General features: G+C 38.7%; 1 protein-coding gene across 1 annotated transcript in view; it reads left to right on the top strand.

Annotated features, from left to right (window-relative positions):
* The window catches only part of RhoGAP19D (Rho GTPase activating protein at 19D), a 528,281-nt gene that overhangs the window by 227,482 nt on the left and 280,349 nt on the right, over positions 1-20,450 (top strand). The window contains exons 15-16 of the mRNA XM_068226072.1: positions 11,964-12,164; positions 14,410-14,581. Coding sequence (XP_068082173.1) covers positions 11,964-12,164; positions 14,410-14,581 — 373 coding nt within the window. The remainder of the gene's footprint in view (positions 1-11,963; positions 12,165-14,409; positions 14,582-20,450) is intronic.

Here is a 20,450-nt window from a genome sequence, read left to right as displayed (position 1 = left end):
AGAGAGAGAGAGAGAGAGAGAGAGAGAGAGAGAGAGAGAGAGAGAAGTATTCCAGTCGTCCATGGTTGCCGATGGAGTTCACTTAGGGATGCTAGTGCCTGAAGAACGTGATTTACCGGAATCGATGGTTTGGTTCACATCAGGAAGGATGGAAACAGGAGAGAGAACGTGAGGTAGCACAGACCATTGGAGTGTCTCAAAGTGAGATATCCAGGCAATGGATCTATTTTCAAACGACAGGAAGTGTTCATAGAAGGCAAAGTCGTCGTCTGAGAGAAACTACAGCAAGGGATGTTAACAGCACCCCTACTTACAGCAGAATGCAACGTCCGACTCGTTGGCTGAATGGTTAGCGTACTGGCCTTCGGTTCAGAGGGTCCCGGGTTCGATTCCCGGCCGGGTCGGGGATTTTAACCTTCATTGGTTAATTCCAGTGGCCCGGGGGCTGGGTGTTTGTGCTGTACCCAACATCCCTGCAACTCGCACACCACACATAACACTATCTTCCACCACAATAACACGCAGTTACCTACACATGGCAGATGCCGCCCACCCTCGTCGGAGGGTCTGCCTTACAAGGGCTGCACTCGGCTAGAAATAGCCACACGAAGTTATAGCAGAATGCAACGCAACTTTCAAATAGCAGTAGGACACAGTGCATCGTCTGACGAAACTAGTCTTCGTGCAGGTGGCCTGTACGCACGTAGGCACATAATGTGTGCCTCATTAACAGGACGACGCCAAATAGCCCGTAGAATCTCTGTGGAGGAACATCATGGTTGGGTGAACGCTGAATGGAGATACGTGTTTTCCTCTAAAATGTCGCGAATAAGCGTGGAACCTGATAATCTACGTGTTCTCATCTGGAGGGAAAATTAAACACGAGAACCACTTTTGTGGAAGAAGCATCCCGATACGGTGGCGGTGGTCTGATGATGTGAACACCACATATGGACCTGTAAATGTCCTAGATGACAAATTGACAGCTTCAAAGTATAGGGGTGTAATCCAGCTGGTTATGCCCTGTGGTGATGCTATTGGTGAGTCGTTCCTTTTCATGGATGGTAGTCACTGTCTACACATACCTGTATTGGTAGGTGAATCTCTGGATGAGTGTATCGAAGGGATGCAGTGGCTTGTTCTCTCACCGGACTTAAATTCATGATCATGTCAGGGGTGGATTAGACAGACGCATTGCAGGTAGACCAGCACCGCTCACACTTTTGTAGAGCTGCAGAATGCCGCTATGGAAGAGTGGCAACTTATCCTTGAAGAGCTCATGCCTGGGAGGTGTGCTGCAGTGCGTTCGTACATCAAACACCATACTAGGGGGCAGTTACTGTAGTGTGCATGCCCATCTTTTGTGCTAATATATACTAATTGCCTGTTGTCTAAACCATTGAATTGATACTTTGGTTACGAGATTTCCAGCGGGGTCATGCAGTGTCTGTTCCAGCCAGGTCGAAATTGCTCTAACATTTAAACTAGATGTTGAATTACAATCACTGAAGATGTTATCTGGTTTTCATTCATCCGTGCCGAGAAAATTACGTTTATGTACTTCGCCTGCGGATTCATAGTAACTTATAGTTTTATACTTTCAGTATTATGAAATGAAAATTCACAGCCTGTTTCCAGTCATTTTACCGGCAAGGATAGGAATTGTACCGGCTGTGGAAGCCCCCTGCACTCCTGGGGCAATGATTGATGCCAGACAGATGAAATGAAATTGGAGTGTGTTGCTGGAGTGAATTGTGACGGGGAAAACCGGAGTACCTGGAGAAAAACCTGTCCCGCCTCCGCTTTGTCCAGTACAAATCTCACATGGAGTGACCGTGATTTGAACCATGGAACCCAGCTATGAGAGGCCGGCACACTGCCGCATGAGCTATCGAGACTGTACCTTCAGTATTATACATTGCCTAATTCTATGGGATCAGACGATCAGTCAAATGATAGCTATAATTATGTTAGTTTATTTACGGAAAAGTTATGCTTGTGTATGTATGTTGAGTCTTCAGCCCTAAGGCTGGTTGGATCCTCAACAGCTCCGCCATCAGCTGTCACAGATGGCCTAAGCATCACTGAAGAGGCGTACTAGGGAAATGAGGAGTGAGGTAGTTTCCCGTTGCTTTCCTCAACGAGCAGGAAGTTGCTATTACATATCAGTCTGCCAAGCCCACTGAAATGCATCTTAGGGCATCATTATTAAAGCTTGACTGTGGGTCTCCTTCGCCAATAATATTACTTGTTCATGGTTGTAGATTCTTAAAATTATCATTCCCGTGTATCAGGTAAACCGGTACAGGGTTCTTTATCTGGCGTATTAAAAATAATTATAATTACGGCGTCCCGTCCTCAACCACATAATAGTAAATTAATATTAAATGAAAATAGTACCGGTAGGCCTACTCATTGTTCGCCTTCATAGGAATCCTAAAACGCTCCAGCCTTTAAACTAGGCTACGTTGTTCTTCTGATTAGGTCTATAATTAACAGTATAACCTACCGAGCGAGTTGCCTACACGGGTCGCGTAGCTCTGAGCTTGCATTCGAGAGATGGTGGGTTCGAATACCACCATCGGCAGTCCTGAAGACTGTTTTCGATTGTTTCCCGTTTCCCCACCTGCCAAATGCTGGAGTTTAAACTTAAGGCAGTCTTAGCATTTGTCCCATTCTTGTCTCCGAAAAACCTTCGATGTATTAGTACCGGTTTGACTTTATACACTTAACCCCAGTAGCAGTATAGGCTAAGTAGCCTACATTTATTTTTCCATCCTTGAAATTTATTCCTGTCGGGAGATCATGTGTACGCATTATTACCTCCGATAAATACATCAAATAAAATAATTCTCTTCGTTTACGTACGAAGTTGCGTGACATTAGCCGATTCTTCTCCAAGGACGAATTGAAATCTTCTAGAGCGCAACAGCTGTAGGTCCCTATATCATCTTTCACCAGCCCTGTGGCGTTTCTGTGGTTGAAAAAGGATAATAATGTCTCAGAGGTGTTGTAGCAGGTACTATACCTGTTGTGTTTCAGCCGCAAGGATCATATTGTCGATAGGTACTAACTTACATTGTATCTACGCTCATCTTTTTTTCCAATGTTGTGCTGTCGAATGTTGGCACAGTCGGTTGGCATTTCGTGTGCTTATTAATAAATCAGACACTCTTGCCGGTAGAACTACTATCACGTTGACGAACTTTTCAGTGCAAAATTTCGGTATTCTGATGTCTTAAAAATCTGTGGCATTTGAGGGCACACATACACTCTTTATGAACGCTTTAAGTCGACTCTTGCTGCTGGTGAAAGTTCGTTGCTACTTACCATGTTTGTAATGAGCACGTGTACCGCGAGGAAACGGACGTGTCCGGATGTCCGTCTGTTTAGTGTTGCGTCCTCGTGGCCTAGTCGACGTTCATGATTTATTTCTTAAGCACGGTACGTGTTATTGTTCAGAATCAAATTGTGATGAGGCATTATTATCGGAGTCGCGTCCCTGAAACTAGTTTACTAGTCCTTATTTCTTAGCCAGGCATTTCCGGCCCTTGTTGAGAATGAGTTACTTGCTTAGCCTTTGATGTTAGAGCGAAGTCAGATTTTCTGTTTTGTATAGTGCCACTCGGACTGTCTATATAGTCCGCTTTTTGATTGGAAAATATATTCCATGTTTAGTTCGGTCGGGCGATTAAAATATTTCCTTCTTGCTTTACCATATATATAGAAAAAGGTGAAAATAAGGGATATTCTCACTGATCTCTATACCTGGATGGCTGGTAGCTTGGGTAGCAGTAAGCCGAATAGAAGATGACTGGCGTAGTAAGATAGCAGCGAGCGTATGGTGCAGTAGACCACGAGGAGCGCGCTTGCTTTGTTTATGCTTAGTTCAGTGACGCCAGGCCTCTTGATTGTAGTTCAACGAGTGTTCTGTGCTTTGTTATTGCAAAGTAAATAGTAGTGTATTTTACGAATTTAGGTTCGTTGCCTTGTAGTATACTTGTGGATTACAAGATTCAGTTTAAATATGTATGTGTTTATCTGAGTCCGCCTCTGTGGTTTAGTGGTTAGCGTGATTAGCTGCCACCCCCGGAGGCCCGGGTTCGATTCCCGGCTTTGCCGCGAAATTTGAAAAGTGGTATGAGCGCTGGAACGGGGTCCACTCAGCCTCGGGAGGTCAACTGAGTAGAGGTGGGTTCGATTCCCACCTCAGCCATCCTGGAAGTGGTTTTCCGTGGTTTCCCACTTCTCCTCCAGGCGAATGCCGGGATGGTACCTAACATAAGGCCACGGCCGCTTCCTTCCCTCTTCCTTGCCTATCCCTCCCAGTCTTCCCATCCCTTCACACAAGGCCCCTGTTCAGCATAGCAGGTGAGGCCGCCTGGGCGAGGTACTGGTCATTCTCCCCAGTTGTATCCCAGATCAAGAGTCTGAAGCTCCAGGACACTGCCCTTGAGGCGGTAGAGGTGGGATCCCTCGCTGTGTCCGAGGGAAAAAGCCGACAGATGATGATGTGTTTATCTGAAATATGAATGAAGAAACATTCTACGGGGTATTAACATACCGCAGTGTTCAGCTTATGGATGTACAAACAGAACCGATCAGTAGAAGGAGAAATCATTTCATCGGGGAGTTTTATACTGTACATAAGAATCTTCCTAGGGTAGTGTTTTGAGTTTTAGGTTTATTGTATCTTATTTCGCATATTCCGGGAGCAAAATGGCAATTAATTTTTGTAGGTTTCCTTTCTCGAGACCCGAACATCTAAGATCATCGATTAGGAGTATCAGGCGGGAGAATTGGGAGCCTTCTAAAACAGCTGTTCTCTGCTCGGATCACTTAGAGGAAGACTGTTTTGATAGAAATGGACAAACTGTACACCTTAGAAGTGATGTACAGCCAACCGTTTTCAATTTTACTGAACATTAACTGCAAGTAAAAATTTACTTATATATTTTTTTATTTCTCGTAATTAAACTGACGGTTTCGATGAAATAATTGACGTGACCTTATAACAATCTTAGAAAATGAAGTCTGGGGGAATTCTAGACCTTATTTACATCAGTAATAATTATGGGTGGGAGAAGGGAAAGTGTGGTGGGTGTTTGGGGCTATTCCATTATACAATTCGTGGTATTTGGGACTCTTTTAACTGGTGTTACATATATCTGATGATGACTATCAATATCGCTTTGCTAGCTGAATTTAATTAAAGAGGTCTGTAGTAGTAAATTAAGCTGCAGGTAATGTGATATATTGACAAGTTTTGAATATTTGCTGGTTTTATAAATGTGTACATTTGCTTCACTGATATTTTAATTTGATAATATGCGCGTTATTTCATGGAAACAGAAATTCATTATCAAGCACCGATTACGATATGTCGAATCTAGGCCTGTATAGTGAGCTACGTTTATAGGTACATCATTTTAAGAATGCATAATTTCGTGGCATACATGTATACAATTTACAGCAATGTTTCCAGAAACGGCTTTTCACTTGTATTGTTTTACCGATCGCTAATTGCATGTATTCAGCACCTAAGTTAATATTTGTCGGCCGTTATTATACACTCATGTTTATTGCTATCCCGTAGATTTAGTGACCTCGGAATGACATGTCAGTGATCCCAATGTCCTTATGCTTTGAGTGAACATGTCTCTATATTTTTAATTATTCCAGTGCGCCATTAATTGCGACTTAAAATTGACTATGTTATCATTGCTTCCCCATAAGGAGAGCTCTAGGTTGGGTACGCCAACATGGCGAACCGCGCACTCAACTTGGCGTACTTTCTCCTGCAGCGGAGACCTGCCATCAGCGATCCATGTATAGAGATCAGTGGATATTCTTCATGCGTATACTGCCTATTGCTGCGTTTGTTACGAAGGTCGATCAAATATAAACAGGATTTTTGTTCCTGAACATCAACAGTTGGTAGGACTGGCCCCGCGTTTCTGCTATGCTTAGGCGGGACAGCTAGGAGTGCGGAAAGCGTCCTGTTAGATATTTCTCGCCGTGTCGTCTCGTCAGTAACGCTCACGATGTCGAAGTAACAGTTGCACCCCTCCACTGGGCAACGCATTATAAAATTTCTTGCTCGTGAAGGAATTACAGAGGCGGAAATTTGTCAGAGATTGACTGCACAATTCGGTGACAAAACATTTTCAAGGACGCGTGTGTGTAAAGAGTGGCGGAGGAAAGGGGAGGCAGCACCAGTGAAAGCCAAGACTCGACTGTCAGCTGGCAAAGTTCTTGCAACCGTTTTTTTTTTTTCGATCGGCGAGGCATTTTGCTGACAGATATTTTTGCGTTAGTGATGCACAATCAATGCTGCTTACTACTGCAAGCTGTTGAACAAGGCGGGGGTTGCATATCGCCGCAAAAGACGTGACCAACCGATTTGACAATTGCGCGGCCCCATTCTGCAGCTCTGTCTCCAAGCTACAGGAAGTGCACTGGACTATACTTCATCTTCCTTACAGCCCGATCTTATTGCCCTGTGATTTCCACTTGTTTGGACCGCTTCAAGAAGTTCTAGGAGGGCAACAATTTGAAGATGACGAGGGTGTGGAAGACTTCATGTGCAACTGACTGATGACATGACCCTGTTTTTACGATGAGGGCATAAAAAAAAACTGCCTATACACTGGGACAAATGCATTTCCAAAGTAGGAAACTATGTGGAAAAATAAATTGTAATAGCCTTGTGTTATTCAATAAACGATTTTAAATAAAAAATAAAATCCCGTTTATATTTGATCCCCCCTCATAATAGTAAAAGAGGGACTGAGAGGAATGATAGTCGTGTGGCATTGTTGATGCTTTCTCTCTAAGATGTACATGGTTCTCTGTCAATGCAGTATACATTGTATTTTTTAACTGAAATGTCACGTCCCTTTGGTTCAAATTCCTCATAAAACTACAAACTTGCTTTTAATAGAGGATTAAAATATCTTACCTGTGTGTATTTGAGGTAATGTAGAAAGCAGATCTATATAGTGTATATCCTTCGACTACTGAAGGGCATATATTTAGGAACAGCCGAAATGTGTATTTTTTCTAGTGGCTTTGTGTCGCACCGACACAGGTAGGTCTTCTGGCAATGATGGGATAGGAAAGGTCTAGGAGTTGGAAGGAAGCAACTGTGGCCTTAATTAAGGTACAGCCCCAGCATTTGCCTGGTGTGAAAATGGGAAACCATGGAAAACCATCTTCAGGGCTGCTGACAGTGGGATTGGAATTCACTATCTTCCAGATGCAAGCTCACAGCCACGCACCCCTAACCGCATGGCCAACTTGCCTGGTGAAATGTGTTTTAATCCCACCAAACTGTTCCCTATTCTATGCTAATAAAGGCTATATGAAGTGTGAAAAAATATTTTCATATCCACACTACTACAGTGATTTTACATTCTCCTACATTGGTACAATCTTACAAACTTACCTTTCCGAAACTTTGCTTTACCACTTTCAAATTATTCACCTCACTGACAGTAAGGATATTTGGCCAGAGGTGTTTGGTCGTATTTTGCTTCACTTGCAGAAGCTGTTTGTTCATTATATGGTCAGAGTAATGGTCATATTACAAAATCCATATCAGTTACTCTTTACAGTGCTAGTTAACTGAAAGGTGTACATGAAATTTCGAATGGTCATTGTAAACTCAAGGTACCGGTATATGCACAATATTTCGAGAGAAAATGGGAAACTTATGCATCTCGTGCACATCTTCGTGCGTGTAACATTGTAGCACACAGGCATGGGTAGGGGAGCCCGGGTCTAGTTGGCTAGTGTTAAATTGGCCAGTCTTGAGAAATAGTTGGTATGGTGGTGTCTGTGTGGAGTGAAGACTTGTATCAGCATATTTGAGGGGTTTCAGGTTTACATTGGTATATAGGCATCCAAGAATTGCTTTTTTATAACCTCCTAAATTCATATTATTCGGGTGGTTTTTTTTTATTTCGATAGCCTCACGGGTTTTCCTTTCCAGATTCCAAAGGATAGCTGCGGGGATCTTGGTGTTGTCAACTCATGCAGGTTATCATAATTTTCCTCATCTTCCAAAAAAATTCCCTTCTTACAATTTTTTCCAGGAATTACAAAGAGTTACTGATGTTACCTTTTTCCAGGATTGGGCACACCAATAAATCATATGTGTCAAGTTCATAGACTTCAACGAATCCGTAAGACTTTTACCAGATAATTTACAAGCACTCAGAATAGATCGTAGCAGAAATACACATTAATGGCGTTTGAATGTTCCAGAACACCCTTGTCCATGGGTTGAACTAAGTTTGTCACATTAGGGGGCAGAAACCGAACAACAATATCACCACTTTCCAACTTCCCTGGGTATGTTGGGGTGTTGTCAATCAACACAATTTTTTTTTTTAATTGACGCTAAGGATGTTATTGGCAACATTTTGAAATTCAACCCTGTTCCGTCAGCATTATATACCTGATCTTTTGTCAGTCCGTCACTGATCTCTTCAAATTCTGTTTTGAAAACATCAACAGCCAGTGGGTCCGCGGAAAGCTTCTCACCACTTAGATGTAACTAATGTATGCCGTATCTATTTTTAAAACTATCTAGCCATCCTGAACTAGCCTTGAAGACCTTTCCATCATCCCCTAACTTTGTAGCCAATAATTTAGCCTCCTCTTGAATTATAGGACCGGATAACAGTATTCCTTTTTCACCTTGTTGTATACACCAAAGAAATACTGCTTCGTTTACCTTCTCATACCCACCCTCTTTCATAGTTTTGTGGTTTGGTAGCTTAGAGGAATGCTCAATTAATTTAGATTTTGTTTTTACCCAATACACCATTGTTGACACACCTACTCCATAATCTGCAGCAACATTTTGTAATATTGCACAATTTTCCACCTGTCTCACACCTTCAATTTTTTTTTCGTTCCCTACAACAACAACTTTTTGTTTAGTTGACATTCAATAAGTACGCATTTGCCACTGTACATTTAACATTACTGGTTACTGCATACTGTACCTTGCTACTGTATTTCAAAAGAACCCAGTCCACATGCCTGGGACAGCATTGGTCGGATAAGAATAAGATACAGTACCGTTACGAGCAGGTAATTCATGTTGCAGTGGGGTAAGAAAAGCATTGGAACTACAGTATAGAACCGCAAGGCCAGTGGAACGACTTTGGGTCAAAGAAAAATATTAATGGAGAAGGGTCGCTGGACTTCCCTGGTTTCTTAGCAGAAGCTGCAGCATAGTCCGAGCAGTAAACAAGAAAGATAAACAAGATGAAACTTCTGCAACTGAAGCAACGTTAACCACAATCTACATAATCTTCATGAATAATAATAATAATAATAATAATAATAATAATAATAATAATAATAATAATAATAATACCTGCTTTTTCCAGGAAAAATGTATAGTGGACCAAACTAGAGGGTAAGAAACTTTTGTTTTATGCTATACGTGCATTCTGGCATAAGTCATAATATAAAAGCGGGGTTTGCCTAGTAGCTCTCAGCTCATATAGCAAGAGAATTACTAATATCGGCATCTACAAATAAGAGGGTAAAAAGAAAATATTAAAATACAATGTTGCCAGAGCATTTCGGTTAAGCGAAGTTTGGTTAAGTGGGGTTCTACTCTAATTTTTAGTTCAAATTGTGCCCACTTTTTCCATGGGTAGGATAAGTTAGCACAGGTGTCGAGGTTGAAATAAGTTACCGTTTTTTGATTTTCAAGAAATGTCATATTTTATTTTGTATATCTGCTTAAAAACGATGCTTTCCTATAGAAAGCATTCATATTAACTACATTAAAGTTCATAAAAAATAAAAGTACAAAAACTGATTTGTATTTGTGTTTATGAAAATTGCAATACCATGAATGAGATATGAGAACAGAATCAAATTTATTTTCCATGTTAGTATTTCTGATGTACATGAATGATAACAGTTCCAGACTAATAATGATAATATGTATTTTAAGACTTTTAACTGTTTTCAGAGACGCCAAGATACCAGAATTTTGCCCTTACTAAATCCACCAACACATGACCGGTATATTTGAGCATGTTGAATTAACACCACACTGAGCTGGGATGAAACCTGCCAAATTGAGCTACCATTGCAGCTTCTCGGCCTGGCAGAGTTTCATACATGAAAACATTATTTTCTAACACCTCTACGAGCTGCAAATAGAGCTGCTGTATGTCTTGGCATTGAATCAAAGATGCCTTGAATGTTCTCCTGGGGAATTGCCTGCCAGGCTGGTGTTAAGTGTCCACAATTCGTTGATGCTGGTTGCTGGAGAGCTTTGGCAGAGTAGTAGTCGTGTGGCCATGTCCTGTACATGTTGATAATATTGGAACGTAAGAAAGGCGGAAGAAGGGATGTTGCAGACCGAAACATCCTTATGTTGTAACGCTCGTGCAAACTGCAGGTACCTTTGTGAATACTGGAAAATTAAATATTTCCCAAGATTTCTGAATTAATGTCACAAAGGAAAATCCTTGTCAAGTGTTTGTGAGGAAGTTATTAAATGATAGTTCTATCTGGATCACATGAAATGTTCTAAAAATAGGAAGATTATAAGATCTAGCCACAATAGACATGCAACTACTTCAGTGAATAAACCACATCATGACTGAAAAGTAAGGCGACTTTAGAAAAAATGATCAGTTATTTTCCAGAAACACAAACAGTTTTATTGAAGGGTCGCACTGTAAACTTTTGCAATGCTTGTACTAAAACTGTAGCTGTACTAAAATTATAAATATTGAAAGTTTGATATTGTAAGTTGGGGCACTGAACCTTTATTAGTTACAAGAACATGGTACATAGATCCTTTTTCAGGTTTCATTCATGTGTTTTTTACTGAAGTATTGTCTTTTCTTGCAAATACAATTGCTTAATTGTTCTTATGTAGTGTGGTTCTTTTTTCTTTGAAGGTTTTGTACTAATTTTTAAAACTTCTGTAATAAAGCAGTTTTTCATTTTTCTCTGATTTTAACATTTTAAATTTTATTTATGTATTTATTGCAAAGTCCATGCAGATTGGCTGCATGTGTTAACGCACGACAGCTATGATACCAAACTCTGCATTCGGGAGACAAGTGGGTTCGATCCCCACCATCGGGTATCCTGAGAATGGTTTTCGATGGTTTCCCATTTTCACTTCAAGGCAAATGCAAGGACAGTTCTTATTCATAGGCCACAGCCAATTCCTTCCTGCCATCAACCTCACTTAAGGTGGAAGGGCACTTGGCTGTAGAATCATTCCATGTCATTTCACCTCTTCTCATCCCCAACCTCGTAACTGGAAACGGGACTAATGGGTAGATATGCATTTAGTGCAGAAAGTACTTATTTTGAATTTAAATCTGTTCTTTAGTTGCTGGAGCCATCCTGACCCATTTTGTGTTCTGGGTGCACTGTCAAAGTAGGATACCATTCCTGAAACTACAGTACATTATTATTAATTTTATTGATGATTGTTCCACTTTGCTATCAGTAAGAATCTAACTTCAGTTGTTAAGGTGGAAAAACTATTAACTAGGGTCTTCTCTTCTTCCAACTAGAATGTTAAATATATTTATGAAACCAAACTAGTATGGAAATAAATTTCATTTGTGAACATAAGCCTTCCATTATATTGGTGCTACAAATCGCAAATAGTCTTTATTCCAGATTTGACATTCCAGCCTCTGTGGCTTTGATTCACAACATATATTACGCAAATACATGATAAAAGTTCCACCTGAATAACTTCAAAAGGCTGATCCATTTTCAACCAATATTTATAGCCACAGTTCTATTGCATTCATTTCATGTTTGTGTTCAGATTGCTTATTGTAGTGAAATAGTTAAGACCTCTCTCTGTATGTCATCAGTATTGTTCCTAGTGTACTTTATTATGCAGTTTGTTGTGATAAATAGAATTGAAAGTACTGGTATGTAATTTGTTACAGACACCAATTGTCCAAAATGAGGGAGAACAGCAGATTGACATGCGATCAAGCCAAATTGAAATTGCTGACGATTACACCAAACGCAAACATGTTTTGAGAGTGAACACTTCCACAGGTTCAGAAGTACTTTTGCAAGCTGATGATGCTGATGATATGAATCAGTGGCTCCTGAGCTTAAGTGAACATGCTCAACAACCTGAGGCAAGTGCTGATATACCCATTTGTTACTGAAATGTTGGGACTGATTGGTAGCTGTCGGGTAACATTATCAAACCCCTCATCAAAAACCCAATATGGAGTCATCTTCAGTAAAATAGGAATTGTATTTGTATGGTCTTTCTTGCAATAAAATGACCTCCTTAATATTTCACTTATATTAATTTCAAATTCCAAATTTTATTAGGAAGATTTAAGTGATTTGCTAAGTTGTGCATGCTCTGAGGGACTAATTGATGAATTAGAGTTCGTATTTAACTGGGGTTTTGCTGAGTTGTGTAGATTTCTAATCCACTTAACGTGAAAGAATGATAGTTAGGATGAAAGTGCTGTGAAGAAAATTGTTAGTTTTTCTTTTTTGGGGGGGGTTTAAATTGTGATCAAATTTGGATATTATTCAATACTTTGTTCAAGTTATATAGTATATTAAAAACTAAATACCTGTCTTAAGGGTTCAGTCTGTTATAATTATTATTTCCTTTTAATGCTATTATATTTTGTGCTGCTATCTTCTCCAACAATTTATCAGTTCAATTTTTAGTTTCTCTAGTTACCCAGTTTCTTCCACAAAGTGCTCATTGTTCCTAATGAGGGAATTTGATTTTTCACACAAATAGAGCATATTACATGTACTTAATGCATTTCCATACATTCCCAATAAGAGATTTATTTTTGTAAAATTGGCGGTAAAGTTACAACTTAACAGATTTTTATAATAAACATGTAGTGGAAGAGCACTGTGCTAGTATAGCAGGAAGTTCCTTTATGTTGGGTCGTAAATGACAGAATTGTAGTTTCGCTCTTGTAGGCATGTAGTAACATCGTGTCTATTATGAGGTCATAGAACTTCGATATTTTTGTTGCATTCCCTTTATGAATCACACATGAAGATGTTTGTGTTAGTAGGCATAATTTTTCATAATATTTGTCCTTCAGGATGAAATTTTGTAGTTTTCACATGCTTACTAAAGGTAACTTCATGTCATTCCTCCCATGTAACTAAACTCTGAGACTGAAAATCCATGAAAAATACTTCTCCCTTCAGACTGCCAAAGGTCTCAATAGACCTTTTCTCCAAATTCAAATTTAACAGCAGTAAAGATCTAATGAAAGTTCCTTAATTCTAGAGCATCAGTTCATGAAAATAATTTTCTTTAAAACATGTACAAAATCTGTCAGTCATGAATTAATTTTATGACTTCCTTTTTTTTTTTTTTTTTTTTTGCTAGGGGCTTTACGTCGCACCGACACAGATAGGTCTTATGGCGACGATGGGATGGGAAAGGCCTAGGAGTTGGAAGGAAGCGGCCGTGGCCTTAATTAAGGTACAGTCCCAGCATTTGCCTGGTGTGAAAATGGGAAACCACGGAAAACCATTTTCAGGGCTGCCGATAGTGGGATTCAAACCTACTATCTCCCGGATGCAAGCTCACAGCCGCGCGCCTCTATGCGCACTGCCAACTCGCCCGGTACTTCCTTTTTTAATCCAGGCAATGTGTAAATGGTTCATTTAGATTTGTATCAAAAATTACTTATGAGTGCTAAATTAACCTCTTTTACATGACAACAGACTCTTCTGGACAATTTTTGCTACCATGAAGTAGGTGAGGGGATTTCTGAAAGTCTCCTGATAACTAAGGGTTAGAGAGATTTAAGACTTAGAGGAAATAATTTGCTGTAGTAGTAAACAATGCAGATGTTTGAAAGCATGTGAAAACTGGTTTGATTTTATTCTAATTTTAGTGATTGAATTTCATGAATTAAAGTGGATTTCAGTTGTTTAGAAATGCATTCTGTCATGTTATTAGAATAAAGTAAGAAACATATTGTTAAGGATCAATATTTCTGCAGTTTTTGCAAATCCATAAATTGAGTTTATTTAACTACTGATAAATTCATGCAGCATAAAACTTGCCAGCAACTTTGGTGGATTTCCGTATTTTTCTTACTTAAGGAAAGAATGAATATTTAATATTTCCTTCTGTATGGAAAATTTTCTGCAAGTTCCCAACAATGTCACAACTGTCTTATATTGGCATTTTAGGAAATCTGCCTACACTACTTCATAGAGGGTTTTTGTCCTACTGTCAGACTCTTTCTCCTACATTTCTTGTATTGAAAAACTGTAGAAAATGAATTTTCAAGGCTGCTTTTTGCGTCTGTGGAGGTGGCATCTGAGCGTATGATATCTGAAGAGAAAAATCATTCTTGTAATTGATGTGTTTTGCAGGAAACTGTTGGAGTTGATGCTAAGAAGCACTCGTTGCTTCAGCAGACGTCACCAAATGCCAGACTTTCACCTTTACCAGGCCATAAAGGAATAAAGAAGTTTACAGCTCTTCGTAATAGATCACCCACAGGGCAAGCTGCTATTACAAAAACTAGAAAACAGAGCCAGAGTGGTAAGTTGTCATTTTATGGTCAACATGGTTTTCATCCATTGTAAATGATGCCTTAAAACAATACGTTATCCACATGAGTCATGTTGTTACAATTGCTTCTAAACTTATTCAGATTAGGTAACATTCCATTACCAGGCTGTCGGCCAGTGAAGAAAAGAGCTTCTGTAGCTTTACTTCCGGTGGTGGAAATGAGCTGAAGTCCTTTAGATTGGGTTTGGGCCAGTACTTCCTTCATTTCTGTTTGAGAAAAATGACAGAGTTGGGTCTAATTCCTTTTTTCCCCCTATGATTAATTGGAAATGTTATATCACATTATAATTAGTTAAACTTGTAGAACATATTTGTGTACTGCTTATATTGTAAGAACCGCTCATCTTGCTTTCCTATTGTATTGGGTTTGCCTGGAATGGACATTCGCCTACTATGTCACCACCGGCATGTTTACGCTCGGAACTACACTACACGAGAGCCCTTACTATACTGTGACTGAACAAACTTCCTACTTGTCTGGTCACCTCATATGGAACGACTCTCATCAGGTGACTTTGACGTCACAGCTATTGTGCTATCTAGTTCTTTCTGGAACCATGAGTGTGCAGTGATTGGTGAACATAATTATATCATGCTCTCCTGTATTGCTATAAAATGAGCGATTCTCTCTTCAGAAAAGTGTACACTGCCGTAGACTCGCTGCATAGGAACCCATGTCGTCTGTCTGCTTACTTGCGATCTGCTAAGGTAGGCTAAGTCATGATGGGGAGCATTCTAGTATTTTCCAATTTGACTTAATTACTTGGACGCTGAAGCTATGGGACAGGAAAACCCTCATTTGGATTGCGTACATGTGTTTAAGATTAACAAAACTTTTTGATGTGTCATGTCACTTTGTACAACTAGTTTGTAGTTTTCAAAGTTTGTGGGATTTTCCTAACTTGACCATGAATTGTGATCCTTTGGGACACCAGTGCAATGTTGACATTTATCTTGGAGATTTATCTGTGAACTTCGACATTCTTTCCAACTTGTCAAAGACTTTGAGCATTGATCTTCTTTTGTTAGAAAAGTTTTCATTCATTACAATTTGCTTTACGTCGCATCGACACAGATAGGTCTTATGGCGACGATGGGACAGCAAATGGCTAGGAGTGGGGAGGAAGTGATTATGACCTTAATTAAGGTACAGCTCCAGCATTTGCCTGGTGTGAAAATGGGAAACCACAGAAAACCATCTTCAGAGCTGCCGACAGTGGGGTTCGAACCCACTACCTCCTGAATGAAAGCTCACAGCTGCGCTCCCCTAACTGCATGGTCAACTCGCTCGGTTAGAAAAGTCAAACTGAGGGTGTTTGGATTGTTCTGCAAACTGCTGTATGAACTCTGATTTTCTGCTCAAATTTTATTCAACTTGGTCAGTAATAATAATTTTCTAGGAATTCCTAAAAGAGCTGTGAAAACTCTTAGCTTGCTCTTTTGGCTTATGAAGCATATTTGATTGTCACTGAATAGATGTTCTAAGTCAAGCTGCTCTAGGGCCACTGAATATGAATGTGATTAAAATGCAGTCTTGAAATTGTTGGTTCTAGGATGTGAATTGCTTGCGAGGTCTCACGTTCACCTGTTTTTTTCATGTTACTGAGTTTTCTTGCCTTCATAAAATTCAGTAAGAATGTTGATGCGGCTAGTTGTATATATTCTAGTCTGGTGCATAGTGTAATTTTCGTGAAAGGCCCCCCCACCCACCATAGCAGTCTCATATGGTATTGAGTTACATGTTTATTATCATGCTGGTAGTTTCTGTTTTCGTTGATCATAATTACTGGTGTAAAAATGTCAAAATCATGTTTATTGGTTAACTTATTGGCTCTTCTGAATTCAATATAATGTATATTAATGAATTGTTTGCTGCTGCTCTAATCTGGCTCTGAATCAGTCCTATTTCCCTCTTCCTCTATCCCCCCGTCTCATGTTTTGGAAAGCACCTCTTGGGTTCACATCAGCATTGCTTCCCTGTGCTTAGCATCCGTTATTGCTTGTCTGACTGTGCTTTATTTGGTTGGACCCACTGACTGTCTTCGTATATCCTAAGGCAAATCTGTCCTACATTCAAACATGGCAAAAGTAATGTTGACAATCAGATATCACTCCTACTTAATTGTTGTGCCCCCCCCCCCCCCCCCAATGATCAACGTTACATGGTAGCAGAATTATAAAATCGTCCTAGTTATCACTTTGCTTAATATCAGGGGGAGCTCCCTCCCTTCTTTCACGTCTTTAAAAACGTCATATTGATGCATTATGGCTTATTTTTCTGAAAATTTTTCACCATTTGCCTCATCTGAGGACCTCTCTCTTACTTTATCTATGCCAAATTTACCCTCTAATCTAATTTTCTTCAGTTCAGATGCTTCATTATCCCCATTTCCAAGTAAAGACAATCCACCTTTATCTTCCTTTCTTCATTTGACATTGAAGTAAAAACAAAATTCCTTTGTTTACCCCCTCCCCATTATAATATTCCTGATTTTTTTTTTTTTTCTCCCCATAATGATTTATTCTCCTTAACACTCCAAACACCCTCTCCTAATTTATTCTATGGACTGCACAATTATTGTTCTAATTTGACATCGAATCACACTATCAGTTTTCATATACCGTACTAAAAAATGTCTTGAGAAAATATCCCAAGTCACTTGTATATACCCCAAGAACTGTGTTCTTTGGCTTTTTTCTGTTCACAACTTCATAAAAATGCAACTTGCTCCATTTCAACAGCTCTTGTCCCTTTTCTAACCAAAAATCACAGGACATCTCGGCAATATTTGGCTAAATTATTTGCACAATAAAGTAAATGGTCTGTTTCTTTTTGCACTTCAGTCCCTTTCTTCGGTATAAAATTCAACATCATTTAAGTCAACAGTTCATTCATCGATATCAGCAGTCCGATGAATCAGTATTTGGTTACTTAGATTCTATCACCATATTTGCTGAAGTTCTGGGAATTTCATACCATCCCTTTAGAAATATCATTTATTAGATTTTATGCTGCACCTGCTTTCCTCCAATTGTTAAACCCCTTTGCCCTTCCAACTACAATTGTCCATTTATATCAGATAGCTCAGTTCGATAATTACAGTAATTTCCTATACTACACTAATACTCCTCCACTTATCTCTGATCACATGCCTTTTGCCATATCAACTGGCATCACTGGTTCTATTCAACATAAGACATCCTCTTGTAATTATCATTGCCAAGGCATTGGACATTAAGCTTGTTATTGCCCTATTAAGACTTCAGGATGTTCAGCTCCCGTTGTTAGTTGGCAGCTCATGGCATCCTAGAGAAAAATGACCCACGTTTTCTGCCATCACTGCTCACAATTGATATGTTTTGACACAAATTTCTAATATTTCCTCTATTGTTCTACTTGATTCTGTAGTTTCTGTTCCTGCAAGTTTTTTTTAATAGAAATTTTCTCAGTTATATCCTCATATTTCTGTCACAAACTTTTCTTAAATGTATTTCCATTTCTCAGCATTTCTCTGATATTTTTAGACAGATTGAATTACCCATTAAAATTAACAAATTTTCATAGCCCTACTGCTTCTACGTAGCTGAAGACCACACCACACCATTCCTTTCATACTAGGTTATGATCTCTTTCAGCACACTAAGCTCATTTATAATTCAGCCACTTCAACTGTTTCATTCTTTTTTTGATTCTGTTATTATTCTATTGCTGGACTGGAGGCATTTCAATTGGTGGAAGAAGAATCAATAATCTGGGCGTAGCTGATGACACTTGCTCACAAGGGTAAAGCACATAAGTCGTGTATATTAGGGTGTTCCTTATTTTGCAAAATTAGAAAAAGCTATTTTTAATTTTTTTTTTTTGTCTCATTCCCTAAATATTTTCCATCTGGTCGGATTTACTCAAAAACAAAGTTTCATCTTAATAGGCCGATATTAACCCATGCCGACATGAGCACGGAATTTGAATGTTGTAAATTATAGGTTTTGTAGTTTTAAGTCGGTGGGAAATCTTTTGATACTGCGCCCTTCCTGTGTCCAGCAACGACGTAAATAAAAATTCTCCGACTGCTCTATTACCTCATGGTAAATTTTCTTGCATGTAGTCCAGTTTTACGTGAATTCAGAAGAGAAGTACAACGCAATAACTCGCTATTCAATGTCAGATGAACGTCTTCATCCTTTCGCACTCTCCTCAATGCTTTAATGTCAAAGAGCGCAAAAACTCAACTTAACACTAAACTATCCTACAGTATCACCCTACAAATTAATTAATTAATTAATTACACATGTAAAATCTAAACCAACAAGTTTATTAACATAATGCCTAGGAAAGAGAAAATAATTAATTGAAATCTTTGTTCCATATATCAGAACATAAAAGTTAATATTATCCATCGATTTCATTTACATCAGGACTGATTAAAATTGTTCATTCTCAATCTTGACATGAGCTCAACATCTTATCTTCAATCACTATTTGATATTTAAATACTTTCCTTAGTTCATCACATGTTTAAATAATAATAAATTTAAAAATCAACATCACTGTTTAAATAACACGTATTTCTCATATTTGAATCTTTAAGTCTTGAGCTCTTAAATTGTTTGTCATTGCTTCATCAATATTTATCTCCATTGAATGACGTGCTAAACTTACTAATTCCTACTGCCACTTATAATCTTGGTACCTACCATCCTAGTCGTACTATATTTAATCACTTGAAAATCATCATATATCTTTCTAAAATAAAAATCTAAATCTCATTTATAACTATTCTAGTTCTTAATTATAATTTTGACCTCTTATTTTCTACATTTAACTTGAAATGAAGTCTCATTTGCCTTGAAAAGTTAAGCGACTTCTTTCAACTTAGTGCGATAACTCATTTATTATCTCAGATGTCAATACTATTCATCATAGCAACATACACATATCATCCATTAACCCGTGCACTACCTGTATATGACACTTGATATGGGTATTTCCTAACAACGCAACCTTATTTTAGATGTAGCAAGAATTATTTGCCTTGACATATGAGTTTCTGTTAGCCATACCTACCTTATTTTACTATATTCCCTCGACGATAAATCTATCCATGCACTTGCTTCATATACCTGATCCAGAAATTGAATATTCGCATTCAGCATCCATCATTACATCACCTCTGCATCTAATTTCATATCAATTCACTTCATTGCCTTCTCATTTCTACATTATATTCTGCATATTCAATTCGTTCATTAATACTTCTTAGCATAACCATCTGTCTAAATATCATAACCTCTTCTCATATAAAATATTTCCCACGATGTATTAAACTCCATTGAATCTATATTTGCTTCACTGGATCATAATTCATCTCTCAGAATAACATTTAACATCTAGTATACCATGATACTTCTTCATGACGAATATCGACAAGGAATAGTTCATACTATCTACATATCCTTTCCATATCATATCATTATGATGACCAATAAGCATGTTCAAAATTCCTAACCCATTTAAGAAATCCATCGCTTGCGTATGCTTTCATTTTGCTGTGTGAAATCTATACTCATTCTCGCAAATAATCATAAATTACATAGCTATCATAATACACTCAATATGTATATACGGTCACTTCTTCGAGGTATATCGATTCAAGCACAAATTAACCATGAAAAGCTTAATTCAGAAATAGCACTTCACTGAGTCACTTGATATCTTAAATACACCACAATAACTAACAGTTTCATGAGGTTACTACATCCTAACTTAATTAGGAACTATAATTTAGTGAACTTAGGTTGTCATTCTCTGGCTTATGACAATTTTATAGCTGTCTGAGCT

Source organism: Anabrus simplex, chromosome 2 (genome assembly GCF_040414725.1).
Source record: "Anabrus simplex isolate iqAnaSimp1 chromosome 2, ASM4041472v1, whole genome shotgun sequence".
NCBI lineage: Eukaryota > Metazoa > Arthropoda > Insecta > Orthoptera > Tettigoniidae > Anabrus > Anabrus simplex.
The sequence above is the reverse complement of the archived record's forward strand: the minus strand, read 5'-3'. Positions and strand labels throughout refer to the sequence as shown.